Below are 17,559 nucleotides of genomic sequence, written 5' to 3'. Positions count from 1 at the left end.
TCTGGACATCAGTCACTAGATCACCTTTGCGGGTTTTACAAGAGTACGCTTCGGTCTTGAAACCTTCTGTTAGTCGCCGCATCTTTTTATAGAATTTTCGAGCTTTACTCCTGTCGGCCAGCTTCTGAAGCTGTCTAGTATAAGTAATCAAAAAGGACCTGGACTTGTACAAAGTCAGGGTCAGTCAGCTCTAGAGTATTTTTTCAAACCAGGAATAAAAGACTTTCAACGCCCGCTGAATGACAAGAGGTTCAATACCAACATACTTACATATATATGTATATACTTATATATAACTTATATACACACATACTTATATGCAGGCTTATATCTTTTACAGTTGGGAGATTGCATCGCCATTGAAGTGCATTGCAAAATGCTTGAAAACTGAAAACCGCAGCATCACTGCTATTAATAATACACACCAGCACACATACATATATACACTCACACAAACAAACAGAAGAAAATAAACAAAAATCTCGAATAAATTACAATTTATATTTTAACTTCCAATGGATTTGAAGCTTCGCTCCGCAAATGTATGTGGGAAAATGAAGTCATAACTGTGATCATAGGAACATCGTGCAACCACAACAACAAAAACGCTAATAAAACACAACGCCAGTAGAGAGGGAGGGTAAAAAGCAAACGCTAAGCGACACCTGAGAGTGCCGTAATGGCTCAACAGCGAAAGCCAGCTAGGCATTTGAAGCGCATCTCTACAATCTGAGCCTGCGATCTTCGCGACCACGAGCCCTTCCGCGCTAGAAAGAATGACGGCTTTCGTGTTGTTGCTGTTTCTATGGTTTTGGTTTTAGTTTTCTCTCATTTATTGTGTAATCCCAAAAAAGGTTAGTTGCATACCAATGCAACAACCGTTCAGTGAGGAATGAAGAAGGAATTAAGAAAATGCAACAAATCTCAAGGAATTGGCTAATGAAATAGAATCTTATAATGGCAGCGAGTCGAGCGTGCATAATAAAATCGAAACCACAGCTGAAAGCAGCAATTTTGCTTCGAAATAGAAGATTAGCCGGAGGACCAACTTGGTCTACGTGAGCGCGCGCATGCTTTGCCTGTGGCGGATGAGACGTTGTCCGTTCTACAATTCCTTAAGTGATTTAAAAGCAGAAGAAAAAATGTGGAAAGTACACCTTTACCGAATGGGTAAAATCGTGCGATACAAAGTTGGTAATGGAATTGGTGTGCGATTCTTAAGTGTAATTACGCCTGCGATAAATACTTCTGCATGTATGTGTTTCAATGGCCGGACCAAAAAGCAGTTGTAAGCAACAAGAACGATACAAGATGAGCTGGAAAGTTTGTGGCACAATCAAAGCGTCCGAGACAGTTGTGAATGTGGTCCAAGTTCACTTAATTTTCAACGTAGGCTTCATGGACTGCAAATATTTGTAGGAAAGGAAATAATTGAAGAAATTTAACCGTTATTTAGCGTAAAGCAGCGATTCTAATTGTATCCATAGTTTGTCGGTTCGTGCAATCCTGATTTCCGTACTTCTTCTTCTTCTTAATTTCTTGTACTTAACAACAGCGCGCCAGTCGTTTCTTCTTTTCCTACGTGGCGTATATAAACTGGTCCTTCCAACGCAGTATATTATACTTTCGACGATGTCTCTAAATATACCTAGCCAGCGTATGATACAAATATGAACGTCGTCGTATATCTCGTTCAGCTCATCGTTCCATCGAATGCGGTATTCGCCGTGGCCGACGCGCAAAGGACCATAAATCTTTCGCAGAACTTTTCTCTCGAAAACTCTCCGTTGTTGACATCGTCCAAGACTCTGCACCATATAGCAGAACGGGAATTATGAGTGACTTATAGAGTTTGGTTTTTGTTTGTCGAGAGAGGACTTTCTTCTCAATTGCCTACTCGTTTTCTCATATATTATGCGACATATTTATACCCTGAAAGCCCTTTTCTTGTCAGGCACATATTTATACCCTGAAAAGTGTATATTAAGTTTGCCACGAAGCTTGTAACAGACAGAAAAAAAGGTCGGAAACTCTAGATCCCTAGATTGGAATCAAATACTTTCCTGGAAAACTTTTCACTAGACGAGTTATTTAAGACCAAAATGCAATTTCTAAAGAAGTTTTTCAGATCGGATCACTGTAGCACATAATTGCCATACAAACTGAACGATCGGAATCAAGATCTTGTTTGTGCAGGCTTGTTTCTTAAAATTTCAAAAGCTTTTTTGACATTTCGGGAGTTCTTGAAGAGAGAAAAAATGGGAAAAGCTTTCTGAGAATTCTTTTCCCTAAGCTTTTCAGGCACCTCGTTCAATAAAAATATTAAAAGAGTTTAAATCAATTCTCAGAAATTTGTATGTTATCTCGGCTGTTTTGACGTGTGTAGAAGTGCCTGTACATATAAATTTAAATACAGTTTTCACTTCAACAGCGTGTTCTTCTGCTCTATTTAAACCATAAAATGATGGTAGTCAGGCGCCTTAGAAATACTGGAATTCTACTACAGTAGTTGAGCGTTCTACCAGCTTTTATACATATACATACTATAGATGTGTGCTAGTATTCTCTTGCCGGTCATGTGTTTATCAGAGTGTTGTTGCATGGTTTAGTAAAGTTAAACATTGATTACTCTTTCACCGGCGGCCTGTCTTTCGCGTTAACAAGTTTCAGTGTCTCGTGTTGGGCATTTGAAATATCTTAAACTTGTTTACAGTTCTAATTAAAAATGAAATTGACAGCATTGCCGGAGTTGTTGTGGGCTTTGTGGTTTGTTTTGTTTGCTTGGATTTGCCCAAACAAATGAAAAAGTCGTCAAACAGTTGCTCTTCGCAAAAAGCCGGTTAATATGCAAAGTAATTCCTATGAATGAAGTAAATGTCTATAATTGTGTGTGTGTATTGGTTGATGGAAACATGATTTTCTATTTTGAATACCCTCAGTGCATCGTGATTGCTAATAATTCCGTAGAATCTAACCATATAAAGGGTGATCCATTTCGAGGTTACCTACTTTTTAAAAGAAAAAACACGGAAACTTCAAATTTAATGAGGAATGTTTATTATCATTCGAAAGAACATTCCTTGTCATTTACTTTTTGAAGATTATCTCTTTTAAATATTGGTCGCGGTTACTTCTTAGATGGTTCATCCATTGAGTCTAATTTTCAATGACTCTGTGGAGCATTTCGACTGATAACTGGCGAAAGAAACGTGGCTGGCATTGTTCGCATTGACTTTAAAATTTACATATCCCCACGCGACCGTCCCAAAGCATGAAATTATCTGCTCACCGAAGTGATCTCTCAATAAATCCATTGATTGATGCGGTGTGTGGGAAATGGTGCCGTCTTGTTGGAAGCAAGTGTCGCCGGCATCACGAGTTTCAATTTCAGGTATCAAATAGTCGGTTAAAACGACGCGTATTGCGTCATTGACGGTTATGTTCTCACCATCATCATTTTTGAAGAAATATGGACCGATGATTCCCAAACCGTTATTTTTCCTGGATAAAAAAGCAGCTCTTGGATATCTTCAGGTTGCTCTTCGTTCCGAATGCGGAAATTTTGCTTGTTTATATGCCCATTGAGCCAAAAATGGGCCTCATCGCTGAACAAAATTTGGCTCGAAAACGTTGGATCGTCTTGGAACTTTTCAAGAGCCCATAGAGCGAAGCGATGTCGCTTGGGAAGGTCGAGCAGCTTCAGTTCTTGCACAAGCAGTATTTTGTACGCTTTCTATTTAAGGTCTTGACGTAAGATGCACCAAGTCGTTCCATATCACAGTCCGAGATGTTGCAAACGGCGCCGAATTGACTCTCCATGTCCTTTACAGAACGTGATTTTCGTAATAAAGTTGAACGATTTGTAAACGTTGTTCAATACTGTATAAAAATAACATGACAGCTTGACACGACTCACATATGATCTGTCAAAAAACGGATATTGAAAAAATACCTCTACTTGGATCACCCGTTACCATATATTTCTATTAAATGCAAAAGTCATTTGAAATTAACAACTGGCGGTTAAGAGCCTATGATTTTTGAACTCATTCAACATATACAATTGTCAATCTTCGGACAACCGTTTTAATCTTAATCTTCTTGTTAGTATGAATTTCAAAATTTAAATTTGTATTTTCATATACCATAAATATAGTATGTAGGTTATATATGAACATAAGTGTATGTGCGCACTGAAATTAAATAATTAATATTATTGAAAAATGCGAATATAGGAAGTATGCAAAGACGGTATTTTTTCTCTATATTTATGCAAGACCAATTATTCTACGGTGGATTTCTGAAACTTGACCCGCAAAATGGCGATTGCTCTGAATAAAATATCAAGAGCCTCTGCACATATAATTGCACGTGTGTTTTCTACATATATACATACATACATATGCATATGTATGGTATAATACACCAGCATTTTTAAGTTATATTATAAACCGTTGAATTTCCGTTTTTGGTTATTTCACGTTCAATATGAATTCATTTAAAATTTTTATCGTTTTTGTTTCCGCGAATATTTAATACAAGCTTTGAGTTCGCAAATACTTAAAGGCAAATAAAATTTAATTACCGAAGATTATTGTTCATGTTTTGACATTTCGGTTAAATTAAAAATAGAAACAAAATATTTTTCAGATTTCAGAGAGCCAAAATTTATGGTAAGATTGGAGTGACGAAGTGAGTAAACATCTGCACAAAGTGTTAAATAGTATTATTGTTGGTTATTTTTATTTAATGAAGGTGATAAATTCATTGAAAGTCGGGATTTTGCTTTAGAAGAACTTTTTTCTCTAAAAGTTTGTCATATTACGGAACATTTCAGACAAGAAGAGTATATGTATAACCACTCTGACTACTTTGAACACCTTGACTTGGCGCAGAAAACGGTTGTTGAGAACAACGACAAAGGTTCTAGGTTTCCCTATAGCGATGATAAGATTTCTAAGTGTCCTTTCGATAATTTTTAATATGTCATGATCTTTTTATCTTTATTATATTACATTTTCTTTACATAATGCTAAAGCGCCAATAAGTTAAAGAACCGCTCGAAGTAATGAAAAATATTGTTACCGTTCAGGCAAGTGTTGCTGAACACCGCAATTTATCGATTTCTAGACGTTCTCACGAATTAGGACTGTCTCAAACTACAATATGTTGAATTTTGAGAAGGATTTGGGCTTGCGTTTGTTTAAAATTGTTCTTACTCAAGAACAGAAGCCATTGGACCACCGCAAACTTCGTGAATTTGCTGATTTTTTCCGGAAACAGCTTGAAAACGATAACGTTGTTTTTTAAGAAAATCATCTTCTCCGATGAGGCTCACTTTCTTCTGAGTGGTGCTTTAAATAAACCAAACTCTCGATGCTAGTGCCAAGAAAATCCATAAACTATTCAATGACAACCAACACATTCACCTAAATTGACAGTTCAGTGTGGTTTTTGGTTTGGAATCATCGGTCTGTACTTCTTTCGAAATGAAGCCGGTGATATCGTCACTGTCAATGGAGAGCAGTATAGATCGATGATAACCAACTTTTTATAACCGCATTTGGAAAAAGTTAATCTGGTTACAACAAGACCGTGCTACGAGTCACACAGCACGCGTAACAACCGAATTTTGGAGATTTGATTGTTTCAAGAAATTGTGGCGTTGAAAGGCCTCCAAGAAGTTGTGATTTAACATCATTATGCTACTTCTTGAATTTATTGGTTGTTAGCAATAAACCACACTCTCTTCAAGCTTTAGAAGACAATACTGAACGTGATTTTCATGACATACTTACTTGATTTATTGGAAAAGGTACTCGAAAATAGGGTTCATCGAATCCTCTTCTGAAAAAGAAGTCGTGAAGACCATTTGAATGATGCTATACAGGTTAATGCAGTCCTAAATTCTGATGGGACCTGTTACGTTACTTATCTTCCACTTACACACCCGATAAGCTGATAAGCTAAGTGCAAGGTTACTAATTCGATTCGGTTTTTCGGGTACTACTTTTGTTCCTTGTTGAATTGTTGACGTTGGACTTGAATACATTAAGAAGATTCTTGCGAATACTTGATTTGCAATATTGAGTGCTTAAAAGAACTATAATATGTCTGTATAACTATTTATCCCCCCAAATTTCCCGTTAGGAAGAGCGCGCAATTTCTTTGCCATGAAATATAAGAATATTTAATTTGTGCGTTCTTGGATTACATTATTTGAAAGAATAATTTAACAATTGCTACCTTTGTATTGTAAAAAAGCCAACTTGTGTGGAACACATATTGCCCCTGTGGTACCGGAAGGATTTCGGTGGTCATACGGTTGATGTGACTCACAGGAAGTTTATCGACGACTTCATCTTGCTGCAAAGAAAGGATAAGCGGGTGTGGTGGGAAATCAACACTTTAGATGATCTTACCGGCCCATATGGGCAAGTTCTGTTAATCGTGGAATACTTCTCAAACCAACTGTGAAAATAATTGATAACGGGATTATTGCGTTTCTTCATATATTTACAGCAATCGACAGTGAAGTTGTACAAGAAGGGCTTATAGCCGTTGGCTCTTCGTAGCAAAGCAAAGGTCATCTGATTTTTTCGCACACACAAATTATTTTGATTAATATTTTTGCAACTTTAAGTGAAATCGTCATGGAGATATACTACGGATAATATTGCAATACGCACCGAAATATTGTGAACTGGCTGACGTCTGGGGAATTTTGCGATCATCGTGAAGTATTTGTAAGTGCGATTGACCGCTTTTATTTTGCAGGTATCGAAGTATACATAACTTGGATCGGTGACAGTACATTCCACATTATAGAAGTCCACCTTTGTCTTCACACTGATCTGCAAGTGTTTTGAAAAAAGTATAAGTACAACAAATATTTTACACCATCGTTTGCTAATAGTTGCTTTTGGCAGAACTTGCAATTAACAGGCTGCTGATGAGTACTCCGCAAAATAGACCTCTCTCCATGTTCGCTGCCCTGCCAACTCACGCTTAATAAAACTCACAAAGTCAATAAAGCAAAGCTCAGAGTGAGGCGGCTATTAGACCGTAACAGGTCCATTCATTAATGCGTTTTCAATAAAAGGGTGTCACAATAATGCTACTTTTAAAACATCGATCTAAGTATGTATGTGGTGTTTGCTCTTTGATTTTGATAAAAGCTTCTTGCAAACATTTTGACATTTTAAGACGTTGAGAATTTGTTTTCATATTTCAAGTATGTCAGAAGTAAAATGCCGAAGGTATCATAGAACTTTCTGCACGTTATGCTCAATAATCAATATTTTCCCGACTCTTGATAAAATTCAGCTCCCAAAAGTTTGGCCCTTTTGCGTTAATAGTAATTTTTAACTCGCCACTTTATTTGTGGCTCATAAAGTGGCTATTCGTTTCCATTTAGCATTAATAACTATATCATCCATTGATCTGACCACATGATAAAATTGCAATTTGTCTGATATTTGCATTACGGTTCCAAAATAATTAACGGTAAACGAAGGCGTGATAATCACTTCATTTCCGGGGGGTGAAGTATGCGAAGCTATCAAAGCTTTTGCGTTAATGTGTTCATTTGGGAAATGTCTAACATGAGTGGTTTCGAAGTTAGGTTAGAGGGATAATATTGCGAACATTATTTAAAACAAAACGGTATTTACAAATCAAGCTTTTGTTATAATATCTTGTTTCCCCATGTACCCTTTGCTCCTTTCAATATGCTGGCCTTAACAAAGGTTAAGCACTGCTGCATTTAAAAAGTCTATTGGAAGTAGAATATACCCGTATATACATATGTATGTATATGTATGTACATATATGTTTGTACTTAGTATATACCTTTGTTTTTGTTCATTCATTTGTGTGTAAGCTGAGAATTTCCACGTAATTTCTTAATAATAACTTAACCGCTTTTATTCCATGCAGTCATCCAAGACGTTCGGTGTTCTTTAGAATCTAAAGTTTAGATGAAAGGGCAACTGCAATTAAACTTAATATTAAATAATAAAGCGGTGTTAAGTTTTGAGAAGTTCTAAGCGCATACAATGCTCAGCGCGCGTATTATATTTATGTATGATACAGTGACTGAAAAAAGTACACGTACACCTGGAGAAAAATTAAATAAATATTTTTCAATTGAAATTATTAATTTTTAAACTTTTGTTTAATAAGTAGTGAATGTAACCATCTGGAGAATGAAGAGAAAATATTAATAAAATATATTTGAGTATAACGGTTCTTAGGTACTTGTGGAATAAAGTGAAAAAATTCCATTTTTAACACAATAATTGAATAACACCTAATTGCCCAAACAAGACTGATTTTCAAAAAAATTATAAAAAATATTAGACACAAAACTAATACAAAAATCGCAAATGAAAATTTTCAACGAATCATTTTTATCACAGTTTGAATAATTGTATATATGTATGTAAATAAAGCATTACATAATTAACACCACGGCTAAGAAGTATGAATTCATGTATGGGAGTGGAAAACATACTCGTGAATGCATAAAAACTATGAATAAATTAATTGCGTTTTAAGCTTCCGCAGCGAGTGAGGCTTGTACTTTTAACAAACGTCATAAAAAAACTAGAAAAAACTTATAAAAACTCTGATTAAATTTATTACTCGTTGGTGCCGGATAATTGACGAGAACGATGTTGTCTGATTTAAATTTCCCACTAAATGGTTGAATAATGGCTTAACTCATGAAACAGTGAGTGCTAACGGTTTCGAAATATGTGCATGTGTAGCATAACTCTGAAGATCTATTACTTAGCTGGGCTTTGTGAGGTGCTATTAACAGTTCTTTCCCTCATATTACCGTAATCATACCTACTTTACACTAAAACGTTGATTCTTTATTGCTTTACTCTTTGGTAATTAATTAAAGACTAAACCGCACAACTAGTACCATCTGATCAAATTTGAGTCGGACTGAGAAAATAAACTGCATCTTCGCGTATTTTATCACAAATATTGTCTTCAAAATAAGCTTCTCTTACAACCATACCAAGGCTTATGCAATTGTTCATACACTTCTTATAAGCCTCGACTCGGAACGCCTTCACGAATTTTCTTTTTTCTCAGTTTCGATTCATTTTTGGCGGGCTAATCCCTAGACTGTTACACATTTTCGAGCTCATATTCATAAAGCTACATCTCGTCACCAATAATGATACGTTTACTGAATCAGCTTATCCAAAATTTCTTTTGCGAACTCTGCTTGACGACGTTTTTGCAAAAGATTAAGGCTCTTTGGTAGGAACGTAGCATTGATACGCCTCACACTCAAAAATTTACCAAAATGTTTTGACTCGATCCATAAGTGACGTTGAGATCGTCTGTTAACTCTCTGATGCCAACACAACAATTTTCAAGCACCGTTTCGTCAATCGTTTCGATGTCTGCCACATAAGTGGAAAGAGGCTTTATTAAATAAAATCCTTTTGTGAAAATAGCGATCTAAATGATTGCTATTGAAATATCATCAGAGATGGATGGACGACTCGCATAACGCAAGTTTTCGATGATTTCATGATTTTCACGGAATACTTTGTGCCATTGAAATACTTCTGTTTGTGCACAGAAAATAAGACCTGACAAATAAGACCTGACATGAGAAAGTTTCATTTAAAAATCATCGGCCGATCGAGGACCTAAAATTATAAGTTTTGGTTGGATAGCATTGGGTCCCAGATCGGGATAACATTTACATGACTGTTTACTTTCTCTTACATATTTACTCGTGGGCTCTTTTTTATGGCAACTTTTTAGTTAAACTGGAAACTAAACTATGTACTATGTATACTAGTATATAGGCAGTCTAATTTTGACGTATACTTCATTAAGCGGAGACTACTGTGTCATGTATAGTATATATGTACGTATGGAAAGAGTATGTACACAGATTTCACGACTGAACTGATGTTGCTAATTCGTTACTTTTGTTTGACCTTCAACAGCAGGCAGCAATCGTTTTTATCAATGCTGTGATTAGCAATCAATTTTTTATGATCATTGAATTTTTGTATATTAATTACTGCGTTTCAAACATTAAGCACGTTTTTTTTCGAAGAGGAAATGTTTACAAATAATTATTACACGAGCTGACTCAACATGAATAAATTTAATAAATTTGTTTACATTATATTGTCGTTAGCAAAAAATAGTAATGGAGACGCACGACGAAGTTGTGACTAAGGTGAATTAACTAACATTTCGGTGTTTCGTATAAATTTTTAGTAAAAATATTGGCTCAATAGAAAAAAATTAGAAAAAATGGATTAAGCAACATTTTGGCTGAGCAAAAAATTGTCAACAATCTTTAAAAATGAAAGAGGCGAGTCATTGGAATGCTATTTGATTTAATGAAGGCGTCGTTGGGTTACGTTTCTATATGTATATTATTTTTGCATCCACCTATATTTTTTGGTCGTTTGGCGACGTCAAAGCGTCAGACGTATGCAATGATAATTACAATTAAATAATGGAAAACCGGTCGGTGACATGCATAAGGTGACAATTCCATGCTGATGGCATGTCCTGACCTTGTAGCATTTGTCTGGAATATTCAAACAGAAACAAAAATTAAACATAAACACAAATATCTGCAATCTGCGACAAATTTGGTGACAGTGAGTGAGTAGTCACAGGAAAAGCCAAACCGTAACTACAAACAGATGACATTAACTACTGCGATCCCACGCTGAGCGCTCACCTCGCTTAAATTGTTTGCTTTGCTATTCCTTCGGCGTAAAAGTGGACATTTCCTAAGCATTAACTTCCGTAATGCGTTAATTTCCTACGCTACGCAGCGACTGTCTCTCACACTCCTGTGTGTACTCAGGCGTAGGTGCATGCTTACAATAAGATTCATCGACGTTATGACAGGTATACATGCAAACATATCTACACACAGGTAGGTATTTTGGGATATGCCTCATACTTAGATTTGTTAAGGCAGGTCCTATGAATGATTAATTCTTTACATAGCCGTGTCGTTTTCCTTTCGTGATTTTTGGTCATCGCATTGTTATTGTAATGCATGGAGAATGACTAACGTACCCTTTCCTACAAATTAGAAATGAGCCCTGCACGGTTCGACGGCAGGCTTTATTGCCTGCAATTAGTCATCAGCCATCAGATAACGCAGACAGAGGAGCAAATGTGAGAAAGTCACTCGAAGTTAAGGTACTTTAACAGCTCTTTATGTGCGTACCTTTCACTGTATATACATTTCTATGTACATATGTATTCCAGTATTTGAATTGTGAAATTAGTAACGCAATATTATTTATAGACAATGTTGGCTTTAAAGAGAACATGATGAAACTGATTCAAATTAGATGTATGTATTATATTAATTATACTTAAGATAAGAGAAAGGTGATTCATACCGTTACTTATCAGGTTTAAGGCTTTTAATCAATACAAAGGGTCGTAGCATCCATTAAAATTTCTGATGAGTAAAATTTTAGAGAAAAGCTTTCTAGTAGTGGTCTAGTAGATTTTGCCGTCTTCAGTTAACGTACCATATTGAAAGACTAGATAGCGATTTCCTGTTCAAAACAACTTTCAGTGTTATAGAAAATTAAATATAAGAGTAAGCTTCGGAAAGCGTAACCCTTTAGTATGAGTTGAAAGAAGTATACTAGGGATCCCTCTGTCCAATATGACACACTAAGACTGAATCTTTTACCACTAAGTAAACATGCTAACAACATTAAATTTCCCTGATTGCCATTCACTTGGGGGTGGCCAGAAACGATTCTTTCACATATGGCTCAAGTAGCTCATGGCTTCCGGCCCTAGACCAAGAACATCCGTTTGACGGCAAAATATTCCCTCCACATGGTTGTGCGCTGGGTTGGGGACCCACAACGTAAAAAACGACATGGAAGTCGTAGATAATTTCTTGGAACCAGTATCAACACCAATAATAATGTTAGCCTCGAAATCCAACGCAGAATAACTATAGCCCACAGGTGCTACTTTGGACTAAAAAGGCAATTGAGAAGTAAAGTCCTCTCTTGACGAACAAAAACCAAACTCTATAAGTCACTCATTATTCCCGTCCTGCTATATGGTGCAGAGGCATAGATGATGACAACATCTGATTAGTCGACGTTACGAGTTGTGGAGCAAAAAGTTCTGCGGAAGAATTATGGTCCTTAACGCATTGCCCAATGCGACTACCGTTGTCTGCGTCAATAAAGAAGAAGAAGATTTTTAATCCAACACGACTTCTGCTCAACCACTGCATGTGTTTTTGCAATTTCTCAATAGCGCTAACCACTACTGTAGCTTTCTTTTCACCATCCATCAGAGTCATCATCATTATTATTTAAAAATAGTGACAACATCGGCATTTCGACATGCATTTCTTGTAAGAGCACAACAACAATGCCAACAAAAACAAACTGGATTGCACAAATCACAACACAGCCATTTGACGGGCGAACGACCCACTAGTAGCTAAATGCCAAACCGGTACAGCGACAGACCGACAATCGAATGACCATGATCGCACTCTTTTCAAGACACATGACGCCCCCTTGAACCAGAGACGCTACTTAGACAACGTCAGTAGTAGCAGCACATTAGAGGAGCAAAAGCACAACAACAAACACTTGTGCACATATAGAACACAAAGCGTGCAGGTAGAAGCCGAAGTAGGCGAGCGAGTGGCGTCGAATTGGGTGAACAACAAACGAAATGGGAAAATAAAGCGCTGCTCGTAAAGTGTGCCGGCACATTATACTCCACAAAAATGCAGCGACGATGAGCAAAGGCGGCTAAGACGACAGAGAGGGAGAGAGAGTGCGAATGCCAAGTGAAGTAGCGGAAAAACACAACAATTCAGCTCTGGCTGCTTGCTTGCTGGCTGAGCAAACAAAACAAACCACCCGAACTGTCCGTGTGCTGCTATTTCGGGGGATATTTCATATTTCCGCTGCAACCACCACCGCCGCCAACGACAGGTAGCCAGCCAGCCAACAGACCGTGCGTCAGTCAATCGGACTGTGTATGCCGTCACGTTGGCCTACAGGTGAAGTATACAGTACAGCTGAAGTTATCGGTCGGCCGGCTTGCCATTCGGTAGATCGCACGCTCGCCGCTCTGTGCTGTTTTTGGGATTCCAATTTTTCGTTGCATGTCAGTGTCAAGCGACAAACAATAAGTGAAGCAAAGCAAATGATGATGAGGATAGGAATATAAAAACAAAGCAACAATCACTGGCATTGCTCGTAAAATTCAAACCGATTCAATGCGCAATTGGACGAACGAAGCGGCAGAACGTATGCAATAGCCGTTGAGCTCAAACATATGGAGCGGAGCAAAAGTGTGTGAAACGCGATATTTACGTGAATATTAATTTAATTCTCTCTATTTCAACTACGTTTTTGGCTCGATTTCCAGGAAATAAACACAAAGATTTGTTGTGCGTTCTTAAATTACATCTTCCGTTTGTAGTGTCACAGTTGGTGAATGTGGGAATTTAGCAGCAATTCGCAAACACTCACAGTGGTACAAAATACAAAAAACACCTTTCTGGCAAACGGAGCGAAAAATGTCCGCAATGTAAAATGCTTTACCTTCTTTTTTGAAGAAAATTGTGTAAAAAGTGTTGTGTTGTTTGGCACATTGTGCTTAATTGCGATTTACCTTCTCTATATTCTTACCCATTAAGTGTAAGCATACTAGAAGAAAGCAAAAAATAACGCGAAAAATTGCAACGTGTTCGTGAAGAATTTATTAGGTTATTGTGTCTTTTTGCAATAAGTGGAATATGAAGTAAGCGAGTAATAAAAGACGCAAAACAAACTGCAGGAGTTGCCGTGCACATGGAAAACATTCGTTCTTGATAAAGTAAGTGAAACTTCTAACGCTTGCCGTGGCCAGCTGTGGCCGTCGCTGCAGCGCCATGACAGAAGAAAGTCGATATAGCCAGCATAATTAGTTAGATTGCAGTAATTAAAAGCAATATTTTCATATGCAAGCTGGCTATTTGTCTAACAGGTGTTTGGATATCCAAGTTTATTTGAATTCGAGTTCATATGTATGATGACTGTCATCTGAAAGTGCTGACCGGCAGACGCCTGAGACCATGCTGGAAAATCCAAACGCATTTTTTACGAATCTAAACTGCTTTAGTCCAACTTTTCGATTCTTTGAGAGATGTGTAGAACCATCCGTTTTGGTAATGTTATAGTGTTCCTATCCAAATTTGTAGCCATCAAGGTAGCAGTAGATTTGCTACTCCGGAGTGCGGCCACCTTTTGAGAAGTGACCATTCACTCAGATAGCAGAGCGGCGATAGCAAGCAATAGCAATGAGCTCATTTACAGTGCGTTCAGGATTGGTAGAGGAGTGCCTAACCTTGCTATCAATAGCATCGAGTGTCTTTGTGATAAGACTGGTATGGGAATCGCAGGAAATTGTAAAGCTGATGAGCTTGCAAGGAAAGGCATTATAGAGCCGCTATCGGTAAAATGAGAGCGGACGGTGCTCCCGTGTCTTCTTGTGTTCTACTACTGGATAGCTGAGCTTCGAAGAAGCTTGGCCTGCGCTGGGCTACCATCGGTAGTTGCGCAGTCGAAAAGTTTTTTTGCCCAAGATTAATCGCAAGAGATCTAGTGAGGCTAGTAAGGCTAGCCTTTCCCTAGTTGAGGGGCTTTTAACAGGTCATTGCTCTACTGGCGACCATGTTGTAGTGTTGGGGATCTTTCCAGACACCGTTTGCAGAAGCTGTTTGGAAGAAAGGTAGGTGGGCACAATTCAACACTTCCTTCTTGACTGTCCGGCGTTTGGCAGGTCAAGACTTAAACACTTGGGAGCGCATACCTTCAGACATCCCACCGAACTTGTGGGAGTTCAAATTAAGCGCCTTTGCGAATTTGATACTAAGAGTTTTGCCAATCTGTAAGTAAGAATGCAGGAGTTCTTTTTTCTATGGCGTCACAAAAGTCTACATATACCAGTCCACCTGCGATCATCGATCATCCATTTAACATAACCTTACCTAACCTAGGTAATGATATGAACTTTTGGCAAAGTTTTCGAAGTTGTTGTTGAAGAGCAATGTCATTTTATTCTAAATTTCTAAAATTCATTCTAAACCTAAAATATTGGATGCCTAACTCGGTTCGGTTGGATATAAATATACCGTTACCAATCTAAGTTAATTGTGCAAATATCTTTGTGATCCGTATTTCTTGTTGGGTATGCATTTCTACAAGCATAATTACTTGGACACATATAGGTATTTACATATACTGGCAGATTGTTGATGCTTTTGCACTTATCATATAATTATTGGCGCTCGAAAAAAAACATTGAAAACGAGAAATAATGGAATGAATGTTTTATGAGAGAAAATCGGTGCCAAGCAACAAATGAGTAGTGTTTGATAAGCACATCCAATGCTGCCGCAATGACAATCATTTCTCCAGCAGAACTTAGACATTTTGTAAGAACTTACTTACTGTCTTCACATACCTACATACATAGCAGATAGTGATTTGCTAAAATGAAAAGTTAAACTTTGCGATTCGTGTCATGTGCTCATTAAATAGTTTATGGGCAGTTTCTCATAAGCTCTTCAAAACGTCTTCTAGAAAAAGAGACAATAATGAGGGATGACTTCATTGAACTCTTAATCGCCACCCAGCAAAAATTTCCCTGCAGGGTATGTACGAATAGTGTTTCAGAGTCATTGTTAATTGTCAGTTCGATTGTTTTCAAAAATCGCTTCGTTCAATCAACGCAATTTATGTGACATGAAAGCAATATATTTCAGGACATGAACCTGAGTTGTAGATGTGTATACATGTTTGTTTCTTACATTTTTGTCGGCATGACAGATAAGCATGCGTGTATTTAAGGTGCAGTTCTTCGAAAGGTGAGCGGCAATTGAAATACTTTCTTATCGTTCAGACAATTTTCTAGGAATTTACAACCTAAATCTGTTGCAAATGAATCGGATATATGTATGTATGCATATAAGTACGCATAGTTGAACGCTATTTGCCAGTCATTGAGTAATATTTGAGGCGGCTTTTGGCCGGCTTCGGAAAATTTATTTCATATTTTCATTTCTTATAGGAAAATTGTGAGGGTGTGGTAAAGAATGTGGGACTCGTTCATTCATTAGCTCTGAAGAAGTCTGTATACAAGTGTAACTAAGCTGATAGAATTTTTTGGTTGTCTAAAAATTATTACAACGGTTGCAAAATGAAAGAAATGGAACATGCTCTTAACAGGTAGAGCTCAGTAGAGAGAGTGGTTTCCGAATTTTTATTTGAAAATTAAAAGGTATTTTGATATTTAATAACATACTTTTTCTGATTTCAATCGTCTTGGTGCAAGTATGTTGCATTTGTTGCAAGCACAGTAAGGAAAGCGATTCTGGCAATCTACGTCTGTTTGGCTTTGAGGAAAGCAAAAGTAACATTGCGCCAAGGAGCTTTTGCAGTAGAAAAACTACGTCTAATTTCGTGCAACTAGTTTCTTGCTTTAAGCTCACACACACACACATACACTCCCATATGTGCAGGTAAATGTCGCAATTTGCTGCGCTAAAGGCCGAGCCGACACTCCAGTTATATTGAGTTATCGAAATTAACAATTCAAATTTGTTTTTCAATGCGCTACGTGGTGGTGTTGTTGTTATTGCCACTGCTCTTGCAATTGCCACTATTTTCTGGTTATTGATGCAATGAACGATCTTGACCCAGTGGCGGGGCAGCAGCAGTGGTCGAAGACCGCCACCAGTCTGGCGCTTTGGTCTGTTGCGTCGGCAAAAAATGCGTGGAAATTAAATTGTCGCTCATGAGCGCAATAAAATTAGCTCAACTCTGATCTACGGCGGTCAGTGCGCACACACTCATGTATGTACATACGAATGCCAATATGTAAATTAGTGTGGAAGTATATAAAATATGCACTTGTAGATATACATATGTACACACATAGGGGTATATGCGCTGGTTTAAGCTGTGACATTTTTAACGTTTTCTGTCGGTTATTTGCTCAGTTGTAATCCTCAAGGTAATTTGAAGTACATTTATGAATTTTTGCAATTAATATACGTACATATGTAATTATATGTATGTACATACATACATATGTATATAAGTATAATTGTGTACTTGAGTAATTAATGCTGAGTTTTGTGAGATTAAAGCCGTTAAAGAACTAGCGCAATTAAAACTAAAAAAGATGTCAATGCTAATGTGTAGCACTTTATCAGCTGGAATGCACGACAATGAGAATACTATGCAGTTATCACTTTCGAGGACTCCTATACAAACATACAAACTTTAAGGGCTTACATGGGTTTTGAGGTCGAAAATATTCATATTTTCATCATCACTTATTTTCATTTAATTATTAAATTAACTTATTACAAGTTTTGTGTAAATCAAAGACCAACATTTGAATAATTTGCTTGTTTTATGAATTTTTCATAATTTTTTTTTGAAAACTCGGCTGTTATGTTTGTCAACAGCGACGTGGGAGCCGAGTCGCGAGTGCGAC

The 17,559-nt window shown here is 37.3% G+C and overlaps 2 protein-coding genes across 3 annotated transcripts in view; one reads left to right on the top strand and one right to left on the bottom strand.

Moving 5' to 3' along the window:
• LOC126763682 (sodium- and chloride-dependent glycine transporter 2) overlaps positions 1–17,559 on the top strand; it is a 73,971-nt gene that overhangs the window by 5,861 nt on the left and 50,551 nt on the right. Inside the window, exon 1 of one of the 2 annotated variants that reach the window (XM_050481415.1) lies at positions 13,115–13,890. The exons of the other annotated variant lie outside the window; for it this stretch is intronic. The gene's annotated coding sequence lies outside the window, so the exon portion shown is untranslated. Of the gene's footprint in view, positions 1–13,114; positions 13,891–17,559 lie in introns of those variants that run through there. 2 annotated transcript variants of the gene reach the window in all.
• On the bottom strand, positions 6,211–13,707 carry LOC126761657 (uncharacterized). The gene is made up of 4 exons (XM_050478010.1): positions 13,687–13,707; positions 6,690–6,854; positions 6,423–6,590; positions 6,211–6,366 (listed from the first exon to the last, which is right to left on the bottom strand). Exons 1-4 carry the CDS (start codon positions 13,705–13,707, stop codon positions 6,211–6,213), a joined length of 510 nt encoding a protein of 169 aa, XP_050333967.1.

This window comes from Bactrocera neohumeralis, chromosome 6 (genome assembly GCF_024586455.1).
Source record: "Bactrocera neohumeralis isolate Rockhampton chromosome 6, APGP_CSIRO_Bneo_wtdbg2-racon-allhic-juicebox.fasta_v2, whole genome shotgun sequence".
Lineage (NCBI taxonomy): Eukaryota > Metazoa > Arthropoda > Insecta > Diptera > Tephritidae > Bactrocera > Bactrocera neohumeralis.
The sequence above is the reverse complement of the archived record's forward strand: the minus strand, read 5'-3'. Positions and strand labels throughout refer to the sequence as shown.